General features: G+C 38.9%; 2 protein-coding genes across 3 annotated transcripts in view; one reads left to right on the top strand and one right to left on the bottom strand.

Moving 5' to 3' along the window:
• Positions 1-3,119, bottom strand: part of LOC147881282 (UDP-glycosyltransferase 85A7-like) — a 75,267-nt gene extending 72,148 nt beyond the window's left edge. Inside the window, exons 1-2 of one of the 2 annotated variants that reach the window (XM_087370232.1) lie at positions 2,524-2,726; positions 1,522-2,409 (exon numbers count right to left, since the gene is read on the bottom strand). In XM_087370232.1, coding sequence (XP_087226358.1) covers positions 1,522-2,409; positions 2,524-2,650 — 1,015 coding nt within the window. In that variant the 5' untranslated portion in view covers positions 2,651-2,726. Of the gene's footprint in view, positions 1-1,165; positions 2,410-2,523 lie in introns of those variants that run through there. The other variant, XM_087370231.1, reaches the window with a different exon arrangement.
• Positions 3,120-11,899: 8,780 nt separating this feature from the next.
• On the top strand, positions 11,900-12,698 carry LOC147881281 (uncharacterized). The gene is made up of 3 exons (XM_087402365.1): positions 11,900-11,979; positions 12,093-12,374; positions 12,609-12,698. Exons 2-3 carry the CDS (start codon positions 12,114-12,116, stop codon positions 12,696-12,698), a joined length of 351 nt encoding a protein of 116 aa, XP_087258491.1. The 5' UTR covers positions 11,900-11,979; positions 12,093-12,113.
• The last annotated feature ends 1,476 nt before the right edge of the window (positions 12,699-14,174 follow it).

The following is a 14,174-nucleotide window of genomic DNA, read 5'->3' as shown; positions in this document are numbered from 1 at the left end:
TCGACCTGAAAACGAAATGTCTATAATACTTGCTCAAATTTAAGAATCATCCGAGAGATGATACTCAGTGGATGCCTGAGCAGTTCTTTCAAACTTTTCTAGACCTCCTTAGTTCCTATAATCAAACACGCAATTGAGGTCACTTGCAATCCAAGCAAGAGGGATGTTACAAAAATTATATTTCTCATATATCTTGCTTTGGACATTATTATTTTTAGTCGAGTGTGACTATGGCAAAGTACTCCATAGAAACACCCCAGACGCGGCGGGGGTCCTAGTGGATACTTTGTGTGGTTAGTTGGGGACACCTGACTAGCTTGTGTTTTGCCATGCTATATGGCCGGTATTGTGGATGATTCCATGTCAATACTGATGTCGCTAGTGTTATTGGTGTTGTGCTTGATTATTGTGCTTTGAGCGCGGTTATGTTGGGATCGGTTGATTGTGATTCATTCGATCGATTGTTAATAACTAATGCAATTGGCAGCTTGAGTACAGGTGATGGAACTCGTAGCGAGGATTGGAGTTAGTGCGAGGGTACCGATCGAGGTGTCGCACAACGCATTATAAATGGCCATGGGCCAATTTTGTATTTGTTTTATTATTGCAAGTTTGAGCAATATATTTTGTGGAGGGCATAATTCATTTTGGGCCCTAAGATGGCTATGTAAAGCAAATCCATTATTTTTGGATGAGAGGGATAATTTTGGCTCCCTGGTGCTTTTATGAAATATCATAAATACTCTAGATAAGGAAGCGTGAGCCACTCATCTAGGGGGGGAGATTGTACCCATTCTGCTGTTGCTTTCATGGTGTGATTGTGTTCTTCTTCTCCAATTGATTAAGTGGTGAATTTGTGTGAAAAGAATTACCTCTTGGTTTCAATGCTATCTTCTTATGTCTAGATAAAGGAATTGATAACGTTTTGATGTCTTCAAAAGATATATATTTGAAAAATGAATATATCAATTGCCTAAATGCTTCAATCAACTTACGAAATTCAAAGAAAACATATACACCGATGTCAATAGGGTTATCTATCTGAATCTAGTTTTATTTAATAAAATGCCCCTAAGAGAGGGGATGCCTCTTTTGTGAGCTCGCCTTTTTTTTTTTGGCCTTTGTTAGCTAGCACATTGTTGGAACACCCAAAGAGAAGATGCACACAAGAAAGTACAAAAGCTATATTTTTTAGCCTTGCTATGTATCCTATTGCACTTGTAAGTGTTTTTATTTGGTGAAGCTGCTTGAAGAAACTTGCACTACATTCAAGCATTGTTTCCACCTCAAACTCTTTTTTTTTTTTCGTTGTACAAGGGGTGAAGAAGATAGAATCCCGAGGTGGCGGTCTTGAGTTGAAGCCCGAGGGGAACTTTTATTTATTATTTATATCTTGTTTATTATTTATGACACTAAATAGAACTCCATGCCTTGAGGAGTTCTATGGATATTTGGTTCCAGGATTGGAGCAATTGTCAAGAAGCCAATTCATGAGACATTGCATGTTAGCGTCGGAGGAACCTCCTGTGGCTATGGCCCTGAGAGCTGCATCCCGCAGCTTGCATGCAATCTCCCTCACTCGACGTCCTTCCTCGCCTTTCATCAGCTCCTTCACTTTCTTCTCCACCTCCTCCCTCGCTACCCATCCCTTCTCATCCGCCTCCAAATCCATCCCTATCCCCCATTCGTCCGTAATGCACCTTGCATTCAGCCCTTGATCCACGAACTTCGGCCACCCCAGCATCGGTACCCCTCTGCTCACCCCCTCCAGCGTCGAATTCCACCCGCAGTGCGTCAGGAAGCCCCCTGTCGCCGGGTGCGACAAAACTTCCAGCTGTGGCGCCCAAGGTACCACCATCGCTCTTTGATCCTTCGTCAGGCGCAGCAGGAGGCTCTCCAGCTGAGAGTTTGCCGGACTCTCAGAAGATATCATATCCGGGCGAATCACCCAAAGGAACGGCTCTCCGCTTGCTTCCAAGCCGAGGGCTAACTCGCCAATTTGTTCAGCGGAGCGATCAACCAATGTTCCGAAAGAGACATACAGGACCGAGCAGGGAGCCTGTTTGTCTAGCCACCGCAAGCAAGAGGCATCATTCAGCTCTGGCCCGCAGGAAGGCTCGCGACTTGCGATCTGATCAATGTTTAATGAGAACTGGAAGAAAGGAGATGGCAACAAAGGACCCATGGTGAGGGTCCCGCGGAGCTTCCGAATTAGAGACGCCATTGCAGATTCCTCCAGTTCGTCGAAGGTATTGAGGAGAACCCAAGCAGTTTCTCCCATTCGTTGGAAGGGGCGGGTTCCGTAACCGAAGAGGATATGATCAGAAGGATCAACTGTAAAGAGGAAGGACATCTCCGAGCGTTTATGGGGGGGAGCGCCAGGAATGGAGGTGATGAGGGTGGAGTCGTCTACAGGAAGCAGGAACATTCAGATTTCATTAGCTGCAGGGATCTGCGGCTGATTGAAAGAGCAAAACTGTTTGAGCTGATTGCAAAATGCGAATCAAACAACAGAATTTCTACCTGGGGGAGGCGTGTAACCGTTGGCGACCATGAGATTGGATGCAAAGCTCGCTGCGGACTGAGGCCAGAAGGCGATTCTGGGGACGCCATAGTCGTTGGCCAAGTCCTGCGTATAGTCGAGTCGCATATCCGAGATGAGGCAAGTCACAGGAGGGTCGCCCTCCTGCAAAAGTCTGGCAAACACTCGTCGCAGAGACGCTTGCTTATTCGGAGAAATCCAGTTTGGGATGACGTTGCGAGGTAGATCGGTCCTTCCATTCTCCTCCTCTCGGAGGGCATCGCCAAGGCTGACTAGCCGGATGTCGAGGCCCTCATGCTGGAAGATGGGCACGAAGGCCTGCTGCTGCGCCTGAAGGTCTCTTGCAGGAGGAGGCGGGCGGATGTTTTGGGACGTCAGTATGCGCAGGTGATTGAGGTGGGTGTTGATGAAGGTGACTGCGCATCCGCGAGCTGCAAGCTGCTTGGAGAGCTCCATGAGGGGGTTGATGTGGCCTTGAGCGGGAAGAGGAACGGCGACGACGTGAGGATGGGAAAAAAGTAGACGATCTGATGGTTTGGATTGCTGCTCATGAGCAAGCGCCATAGCCATCCTACAAGGCTCAATGCGTCTGCACACGGACAATGAATAATGAAGAAGCAGCATGAGAGGAACGGACTACTTATAACCTGATGAGGACGTGGGAAGTTGCGGTCTCTGCACGCGATATATGCAATATGCAGTGAAAGCGTTTCAGCCCTATGGCCACACGATATATTCGATATATGCTTTTCTACACAACTGCAAGGTTCGCGTTTTTTGTTTTTTTTTTCAATATAAGGAGTGCCACGTGGAGACTTGCTCTTCCTTTTTTGAATTTCCAATTTGAATTCATGTGATAACAATTGATTTTCAGGCGGGGAGGTGATAGTTTGAACTAGTGAGAGTTCTTCATTTCGAGCTTTGAGAAGGTGCTTTGTTTGAAGAAGAAGGCCATCCAAGGAAGCTTGAAAGATAATCGATTTGAAAGAAGACCTCAGCACAGCACTGATAGCAACTCGAACGGTAGCTTCCATCTAAAAAAAGATCTTGAAGGCAATGAATAAACAATCCTACATACATGGAAATGACCTGCGAGCAAACATAGCCTGAAGAGCTGCCCAAACATCTCGCACACCATGTGAAAAGCTGCTTAGCTACACCCTTTCATGAAAGTCGAGTGGGAGCTAGAAGCATTTGAGGAATAGCTGCAAGTGAAGCAACTCGGGCTACCAAAATGCCTAATGTGGGAGCAGCTCCACAACTATGAAGCAAGATGATTCAATAGGAGCCTCACCTGCATGTGAAGAAAAGCATGCAATAGCTACTATTCTTGAAGAAGACCCACGAGAAGTCTACAGAAGCCGCCATCAACGACTATGAGTATGAAGCCTCCCTCAAGCTCCAAGAGTAGTTGCAAGAATGAAGATGGCAATGGAGTATGCCAGACGAGCAGCTTGAACGGTGTAATGACACCAGCAACTTGTGAAGAAGCCACAATAGCCAGAAGCTTCAGCCAAGCAAGGAAGAAAGGCTGCATAAGAGCTCAATAGCTCGACAAAGATAGACCAACAGCTTGGATGGCCAACCATTCTAAGAAGGAGCTACCTGCATTCAAGAAGGTGGCTGAGTAGGCTTGAAGGAGAGAACTAGCAAAAAGCTTTGAACCTCGTCTTGGAACACAAGAACGAAAGAAAAATGCAACAACAAGAGCTTGGAGAGGTGACTAGAGGAGAAGAAGCTTGTAGTGGCAAAAAGAACGACGAGCTCGAGCGGCGATGCAAGGAATAGACAGAGAGGCAGAAACATTTTCTTGTTTTTTAGATAATGGTTCTCCAACAAGGATTTCCTTCCATGTGGTAAATTTAATTCTTTGCCCATTCAATCCCCTTTCCAAAGTGCCTTGAGTTGGTCAACTTTAAAGTTGATTGATCATTTCAGCCCCACTATTTGAGAGAGAGCTATTTATATGCCTTTTGTTTTATAAAAGTTTCCTTGTTTCCAAGGTGTCAATGGATCTGCAAGAAGCTTGTGTATTGCAAGCGCTTTCTAGTTTCAAGCATTTATACTCATGGCAGGCATATATTCAAAATCTCTTGGTCATCAAGAGGTCATCGGTGTTATCGGAGAATCTACAATATGGAGATAAAATATTGAAAATATGGCCGTATGATTGATTCTAATGTCGCTTGGGTTTAAAAACACTAACATTCACAAAAGTGCTCTTTGTACTTATGGAGTAGACATGCTTGGGGGATGTGCTACTTTGATACCCTTTGTATCACATACGTTCAAGGGGTATTTAAAAAACCCGTTAACTAAAATTTCCCCCCTAATAAAAACACCCCTCTTTACTTATGAATTAAGTGATTTTTTTCTAAAGTTGAATTTAAAAAACCCTTCTATTTTTGTGAACCTATTAAAATTTTCCAAAGACTTAAATTAAAATACCCCTACTTTTGAATGCACATGGTACACTAGAATTTTATGAGGTGAACCCCTTGAGTACATGTATGGCCCTTGTCAGTTAAATGAGACAAGAGACAAGATCCTCCTTTCTATACCATATCAAGAGTCGCAAAAAATGTGTTGTATGAAACAAGCAACATGAAAAATGAAAACCACGCATCCATAAAGTACATCATGCAAAAACATACTTGTAAAAATTTTGCCATGCATACCTATAAATGGCACCACATGGAACATGGCCAATATATTATTTGGCTAAGGATGTGACCAAGTATGGGGGAAGAATATACACAAGTGTGTGGCTTGTAACCTATAGCCTCTATTAAAAGGACCTAAGAGAGTCTTATCACATGTATTGAAATACAAGGACTGAATCTTTGTATAGATTAAGTCTCATGAGGTGTTCTCTCTCTCTCTCTCTCTCTCTCTCTCTCTCTCTCTCTCCATTATCTCTCTTATGCAAGCAGCCTTATTCAAGGTAGCTTCTCCTAGAATTTTGTCTCATGCAAATTTCAACTTCCACTTTCTACATTCCCTCATTCTCTCTCTTGTGATCATAGATTCTAGTATGTTGATAGAATGCATGTAACTATAAAATTTCTTAGTATTGCACCCCCCGAGGACTTTCCTAATGACCAAGGTGATAGAGAAAGGAATTCACCAAAATGAGGACCAAGGATAAGGGTGAAGTTCCAAAACTTCAATGGGGCCAAGGGAGAGAATCCCCAATCTAGAAAACAATTGCAATCTTGTGAATTTTATGTTAGTAAGAGCACGTAGTATACTTCTCTTAGGACACCACATCTGCTAAGAAGGCCATCAAATGGTATGACTAGTATCCTGATGAGCACGCACCCATTTGAGAAGAAAAGATTAAAGGAGAATAAGAAAAGGCACGAAACAAGGATGCCACAAAGGAGGAGATCGAGAAGCTCTTAAAAGAAATTGGCATCTGAGACAACCTAGAGGAGGGAGAGGTCTGGGGTTAAAAATGCAAGACAAATAGCCACACAACAAACTAGCTTTGAGCTTATCAGTTCTACACGATGTGCAATAGTTTAGGACACAACATTAGTAAGTTTTGAAAGAACAAGAGCAAGAGGGCCCCTGAAGTCAATCAAGAAATCATGGATAGAAATCACTCTATGGATAGAAATCATAGCACATATGTAAAGCACTCAATGGACATACTGAGAACTTGTGAAGCAGTCACAAAGCACATAGAGAGAACTCGTAAATTGCATGCAAAGCACATTACAAGTAGAGAGTAGTGGAAAAGCACTCATAAAGCAATCAAGAAAAGCCCAAGCAACTGCCAAAGCAGCAACAAGCACATGCAAAGCACTACCAAAGCAAATGTAAAGGAATTGGGCTAAAATCTTTTTATATGATGATTGTTTTCAAGTACTTCAAAAGCAAATACCTAGTAGTTAAAAAGAACCACTAAAGCATTGTTATAGCACTGAAAAGCACATGTAAAGCACTCCTCAAATAGAAAGCTGTCAACAAGAAACCACAAAGCAATGTTAAAGCACTTATAAAGCAATCAAGAAAAGGCCAAGCAATCATGAAGCACAACCAAAGCACTAACAAGCACATGCAAAGCACATGTAAAGTACATGTGAAGCACTGCCAAAGCACATGTAAAGCTATAGAATAGAAGATAAGACTACATTTAATTAAGATTTAGGAGAATATTTAAAAGATGACCATTGCAATAGGACAAAATACATGAATATTCAACTATATTTTCAAAGTATAGTGCATCAAAGGATACGTGAAGTGCACTGCAAAAGTGTAGGAGTGATGAGTGACTTTGTAGAAGCATATGGTTTAAATTGTTTTGACATGACATATGTGATTATTTTTTCTCATTATAACACCCATTCACAATTAAAATCATATATCGAATGTGTTCCCTTGCATTTAGACATCAACTATATTAGGGAGTGTTGAAGCATGTTTTGTCTCCATTAAACAAGAATTTGTCACGCTAGAGGTAAGTTCATTTTAATTGATTATATTATCTGATTCATGTACATGGAAGAATATAGAAGTGAAAGGCCTTCAATTAATCAAATTCACACCAGAAATGACAACAAGATATTCAATGCATTCTTATCTTAATATATATGCCAAATGCTCAAGTGATTATGTACTGAGTAGCTAAACAATTGGTTTACATCTTATTAAACATTGAATCGGCATTGATTGAATCATTATGTCTTATGTAGATGCTTTTATTACAAGAAAGTGGTGTAGTCATGATTCTTATTATATTTTATTAAGAGAGTCAACATGATCACATTGAAGAAAAATAGTACAAGTTCTAAATTTGAATCAGTTCATCCAGAAACACATGAAATATTGTAAACTACATGTTTAATTCATGCTATAATCCTTGTTTTAAAATATTTTCCATTCTAGGTCTTATAATTATATATTATGATGATTATAATGTTCTTGTCTTAAGAGAGTCATTATTCTCATCTCGAGAAAGCGTGAGGTGTAGTACAACTTTGAGGTCTTGATTATGCCATACAATGATGTGATGCAATTCATAACATGTTTGATTTATTCTAAGTTATTAAAGTAATATCTTTTATTTCTTAAATAAGTTAGATTTAAAATTAATGTGCTACATGAAAGTTATCTAAGTTGGAGAGAACATATACGTATTAAATCTAGATAAATTGATCATAGCATGAGGCATGTAGCATTGTAATCTAATATATGAATCCTTGTTATGTAGCTAGACTATGGCTAGAACTTTGAACTCTTCTAAGGCATGTGCATGGCCTAAATCTAAAATTCCCAACAATTTTCCTTGTAAAAGGAACAAATCCGATGTACTTTTTCTGTTTGGTACTACATACAAATTTTATGTGAAAGCCTTGATGTCTATGAATAAATCAAGATGTTGGCTTTAGAAGAAAAGACTGCAAAATATATTTGATTTTCATATTTTCATGTAGTTACCAATAAATTTGAAAACATGACCATATTCAGTGCATGATGGTGATTATTATATCTTTCTTCATTGGGGTTATAATTTAGTATTGTCATTTAGACTTTTGGAAAAAATTTGTCAGTCAATTCACAATGGTGATGATCCTTGGGAATATAATTATATTCAATGCGTGATGATTGAAAATATAATTATATTCAATGTATGATGATGATGATCCTTGAGAATATAATAATTATATTCACCCTCTATCCAAGCACTCTAAATATTTCAATTGACAAAGCTCAAGTGCCTTACGTATCCCTCTAATATCCAAGCACTTTAAATAGATTTCAATTGGCAAAGCTCAAGTACCTTATGTATCCCTAAAGTAAAATGGGGTTGATAACATTCACATCTCCTCAGATAATTTGAAATTACTTTAGTTCCTTGCTTCATTTTCTTATTTCGTTTCTTTGGACTCAGAGTCTAATCATCCTTTTCAAAGCATTCTCATCTCTTTACAGTTGATGCTGCTTTCATATCTTCTTATAGTTATGCGTTTCTTTAATTGATGGAAAATTCCTTTTTATTCTCATATTTTTATAGTTTCTTTCTTTTAATATTACCTTGTAATCATCCATTTCCAATGCATCCATACGCTTGTTCAATTATGATTGTCAGCTTCTTCTCTACACGGATCTAAAATGGATGTTTTGGTCATGATATCTCATATGGAGCAAGGATGTATCACTAGCATATTGGAGTGGAGTTTTGACTAAAAAGACCTAAATAGCACAAGAAAAGACTTGATGTATTGACACAATAGGATAAAGACTACCCCCAAAAGTGGAGAAGGGGGGGATCTAGAGAATGAAAGGTTTCATGAAATAACTAAACATCTTGGCTACAAATATTAAGTGTAATTTCAGCTTACTAACACTCATTTCGTGCCTTGTATGCAAGAGGAAGTAGAATCCTTGTAGAATCCAGTATATGATGATAAAGATATTTACAAAGAATGATCTATAGACCATCGTTCCTTGGGAATCTTTACTAATTTGGGCTTATTGATGACGATGATAATTAAAGTAAATAGTAAAATAAGTGTCTTCTGATCTAAAGCATATGAATTAAAAACCTATATGAAACTCTTGCGGAGGATACAAATCAGAGTGCCTTTTGAAACTTTGCATGGTGTATGTTGAAATAATTTATCTTAGAGATTTTACCATTGTTGCTTTTAAAACTATTGTAAAATGTCATTTGACAGCATTATTAAGTCTGAGAGATTTTACTAGTTTTGTATCTTTACATCTATTAAAGGACCACTTAATTGCATTTATTACAAGAGAACTCTCATGGTACATTTGTCTCCTTCAATCTCTTCTTGAGGGGTGCACTACTAAGAAACCATATGTATCACATGTGTTCAAAGGGTATTAAAAAAAACCCTTTATTAAAATTTCCTCCCCAATAAAAACACCTCTCTTTACTTATGGACTAAGTGATTTTTTTCTAAAATTGAATTAGAAAAACCCTCCAGTTATTGTAATTCTGTTAAATTTTTTTGAAAAGTCAAATTAAAATACCCCTTCTTTTGAATGCACGTGGTACACTACAGTTGTATGAGCTGAACCCCCCGATAATCTCTTGTAATATCATCAATTTGTTTTATAATTTCACATGTATTTGCTACAATTGTAACATCATCAATTTGTTTTATAATTTCACATGTATTTGCTACAAAAACTTTGTGGAAATTCTCTTAGTTTTTGTAGAGAAAATTTCCAATTTTATATTTGGAGGTTTCTATTAATTTTTATTCACATGAGTTTAAAATGAGTCATCAAATTTGTTTTAGACTTCCCATTGTTGGTTTAAGAGAGAATATCAATCCAAAATTAATGAAACACATGTTTATTGTTATAAAAATTACTAATACATTTATAAAATCTTGAAATTGTGATTACTTATGTGTTTGTAGGTCATTTGATATCCATTTGAGTCTCAATAGGTCAATATTCCTCTTACAATCTTCCCCTGTTCTGTGAATCTTGTCCAAGTAAATCCATTTAAATTTTAGTCTCATAGGACCAGATTGCCTAACCAGGTTGCAATATCTAATTGCCAACAATGCAATTTATATGAAATACTTCATTCAAATATCAGTGTAGCAAGCTAGTTTATTATCCAATAGTAACATGTGGAGGGATCCTTAAATATTGCAATTGTCTTCAATATTGCAATTGTCTTCTACATTAACTAGATAATTAAAATCTTATTGAATAAAGTATGTAGTAGACTATAGAATGCATTATTTATGAGCCACTAAGTAGTAATGTACAACTTTAGCAATTTACAAATAAAAAAGTATAAGGTTTAACCATCAAGTTCATGCTATTAATAGACAATAAGTAATGATGGAGGATACCTAACCTTGGCCCTTAGATTTTTATTGATTGGGACTTGGCCATTCACCATAATTATAATATAAGCACCTTTCAAAGGCTTGCCAAGTTCATCTATGAGTTAAAGCAGTGTTGATAGGTTTTGCACTTACCCCTAAAAGGCACTGAAAGGCTAGAATGACATTGATATTAACCACCTCATTTTGCATCATTGATGTTTGCACCACAATAACTTTTCAAGGTTTAGGATGACAACAAGTTTAATGTTACCTATCCTTCTTAGAGTTGATCTTGCATTGTATGTATAACTATGGGTTGAGGGAACACGACCTTATGGTATCAAACAATGCTAGCGTGAGCTCCAACCATTATCAGTTAGGTTAAATTGCATCAAATCCCATGAGTGAAGGCTACATCCATAAGGCTTAAGCTTAAGGGTCCTTGAGCTTGTAGTAGTTGAAGTGGCTAGAAGTCGTACCTCTCTTTAGGGACCTTAGGTTAAATTGGATCGAATTCCTTGAGTAACAGGTACATTCATAAGGCCTTAAAGGGTCTCTGATCTTGTAGTGCTAGCAACAACTAACACTCTTTCCTCTCTTTAGGGGGCCTTGGGAAGCTTATCGACAATGTAGGTTGCCATGCTTGTTATGTGAGTTTATATCCATGATTGTGCAATGCTTCATAATGGCCATGGCCCAGACCTCCTCCAGTAAATCTTCATCAACAATTAAAGATGGATCCACAATCTTGTTGATAGAGTCTTTGTCAGAAGCATCTCGATTTTCACCTCAGGGGGTGCACTACTAAAAACCCTACATATCACGTGCGTTTAAAGGGTATTAAAAAAACCCCTCAACTAAAATTTATCCCACAATAAAAACACCCCTCTTTACTTATGAATTAAGTGATTTTTTTCAAAAATTGAATTAAAAAACCCCTCTTGTTATTGTAATTTTGTTTAATTTTTTCAAAAAGTTGGATTAAAATACCCTCCTTTTGAATGCACATGGTACACTAAAATTTTTTAGGTGAGCCCCCCGAGATTTTCACAATCGAATGATGATGTCCAAGCTCCATATGCCTTTCAAGCATAACCAATGAGGTCCTGAAGGACATTAGATCGCAACATCAAACCTAGACTATGGCCATCATGACCGACTCGCAAGTATAACACACTTATTGTGCAACGTGCCTTATCACACATTGTCAAGGAGTCGCTATAATAGGTAGTTGCATTAAGTGCAAGCAATAAATCTCTTCTAGGAATAACACCCTAAATGTGTCATGAGTGACGTGAGAGTGAGCATGTAAGGAGTGTCTAGGAGGTGAGAGGGTGGTAACCTCTCTATACAACTACCAAGCGAAGAGTAATGAAGGGCACGCAAAAGAGACGTGTAAGGTAAGGCTGCTGAAAATGATCACAAAGGGGAGTTTGCCAGCTCTATTTATTTTGCACATTCTTAGAGCCACCCTCTCAAGATGCATGCCCCTACCCACGCCTCCTCTCTCCCTTCATAATCACACGCCCTCCCCGGCTCCAAGTGCCCTTCATCTTCGCATTCTCATCCTCAAGACCCCAAGCACCTCCCCGCCGCTCTCTTCTCAGTTCTAAGGTCTTCCCTCATATACCCATTTGCCTGTATACCATTTGTCGCGTTTATCTTCGTATCCTTCATTTAAGAGAAAGCTAGTTTGCCATCTTACAAAATCGCCTCCTCGTTTGCAGCCTCTCACGAAGTCCTCCAACATGTCCACGACTGGCAACAATGGCTTTAAGCCTAGCCTTCTTTGCTCCGTTGCGCCTGTAGACAAAAGAATATGCAGATCCAATGCTACAAGCGTGACAGTGCGCTCTACCGGGACAGGATTTCTTCTAGAGATTTGTACTTCGAAAAGGTCCAGACTTCTGTCCAAATTTGTAAAGCTATTAGAGCAGCAAGGGCTCGAATCTTTCAGCTTCACACTTTCAACGATTCAAGACACGGACGTCCATTCGCTACGAGCTGAGGTGACAGGCCATACAAAGCCGACGCTGATAAAATCCAATGTGTAGTAATGGCAATAACGGATCGCATATATTTTTCATTCGTATATACATCCGTCGTAAACAGCGGTTACACGAAAATTCTTCGGAAACGAGTTCACGAAATCTATTTTTCTGAACTTCTTTGGCATTAATTCCATTCATCGCGCTCCAAAACACCCCGCTTATATCTTTCAGTCCGTTGGATTTGTTGTGTAGGTGCAGGTTGATAACTATGTGATAAATCCATCCAAACTGGAGTGGATGATTTATAAGAATATCACAAGCGAGGAGCTTTGGCTGGATTAATGGGATTTACGCCCTTCAAATTACATTAGCAGATTGTGCATTGATGGTAGCGATGCTTGATGTACCCATGAAGAGCCGCACCTATGAAGGAGTATTATCATGTAAGGAAGGCATGACAGAGTGTTCCGATGTTTCAAACTTAGTACAATACATGGAATGAAGTATACCTAGTACCCGGAGAGCCATGGGCAACTTTGTGCATCTCTCTCTCTCTCTCTCTCTCTCTCATCACAACCAACAGTTCTGCTGCTTACTCCTTCCCTCAGCTCCTATTCTCTGCGGTTTGCTCTTTTTGCTCAGCTTCTATTCTCTGGCTGTGCTTCTCACTTCTCCATCCGCTTAACTCCTATTCTCTATGCCTCTCCCTCCTCCTCCACACTCTCTCCGCACTTCCTCCTCTCAGCTCTCTTGCACAGCCCCCCCTTCTCCCTTCCCGGTAATTATTGAGCTTTGTGTACAAGGATGTGGTCAGTCCAATAGGCTTTGATTATACCTATGTGCCATGTTGATATTATGAATGAGAAATATGTTTTTGTAAAGAAAATATTATTTAAGTATTTTTAAGTATATAAAACAAGAAGACTATGCTAGTATGGCAGTGACCAAAGAAGAACAAAAACTCAGATCATATGATTGTGAGTATTTATAACATTATCTATGTTTCAATAATTGATCGTGGCTAGACTGAGGATCTACATTTCAATACTTTATCATTTGTAAAACTTCTAATCAAAATATGTTTGTCTATTTTCAAGCGTATAATATGATATCGTGCCCATAGGCAAAGCCAAAAGAGAAAATTATTATCTAAGCAATATTGAGTCACTTGGCTGATTATTGTAGTAGGAAACTTCTAATGATTACTAACCAACTCGGCATGACTGAGGTCCTGCATCTACAGAGTGATCATAACTTTTCATGTCTCCTTACTTACCTGAATGTATAAGAGCTATGATACTCCTTTTAGGTAATACAAGCCAAACAAGGAGCTTGGGGGGTCCACCTCACAAAATTTCAGTATATCACGTGCACTCAAAAGGAGGGGTATTTTAATTCAACTTTTTGAAAAAAATCAACAGGATTTTAATAATAGGAGGGGTTTTTTAATTCAAGTTTAGAAAAAAATCACTTAGTTCATAAGTAAAGAGGGGATATTTTAATTGGGGGGGGTATTTTAGCTGAGGGGTTTTTCAAATACCCCTTGAATGCATGAGATACATAGGGTTTCTTAGTAGTGCACCCCTTGAGACAAGAAGAAGCTACTTCTTGGCAAGATAAGCAGATAAAGGTGAGATCAACTGCAAAAAAATCTCACGATAAGTACAAAAAATTTAGAATCAAGGTCTAAAGCAAAAAGATGCAGGTGCAAGGTTTAGATCTTTTGCATTGATAGTGTGAACTTTGAGGAAATATGGGATTAAGAAAAGAGAGCCAGATATGTAAACTTATTCTTTCTTGGGAGCAGCCAGATCGAGA

The sequence above is a fragment of the Dipteris shenzhenensis genome, chromosome 31, assembly GCF_047967505.1.
Source record: "Dipteris shenzhenensis isolate YYH24624 ecotype China chromosome 31, Dip_SZ_1.0, whole genome shotgun sequence".
NCBI lineage: Eukaryota > Viridiplantae > Streptophyta > Polypodiopsida > Gleicheniales > Dipteridaceae > Dipteris > Dipteris shenzhenensis.
This window is presented reverse-complemented; position numbering and strand designations above follow the sequence as displayed.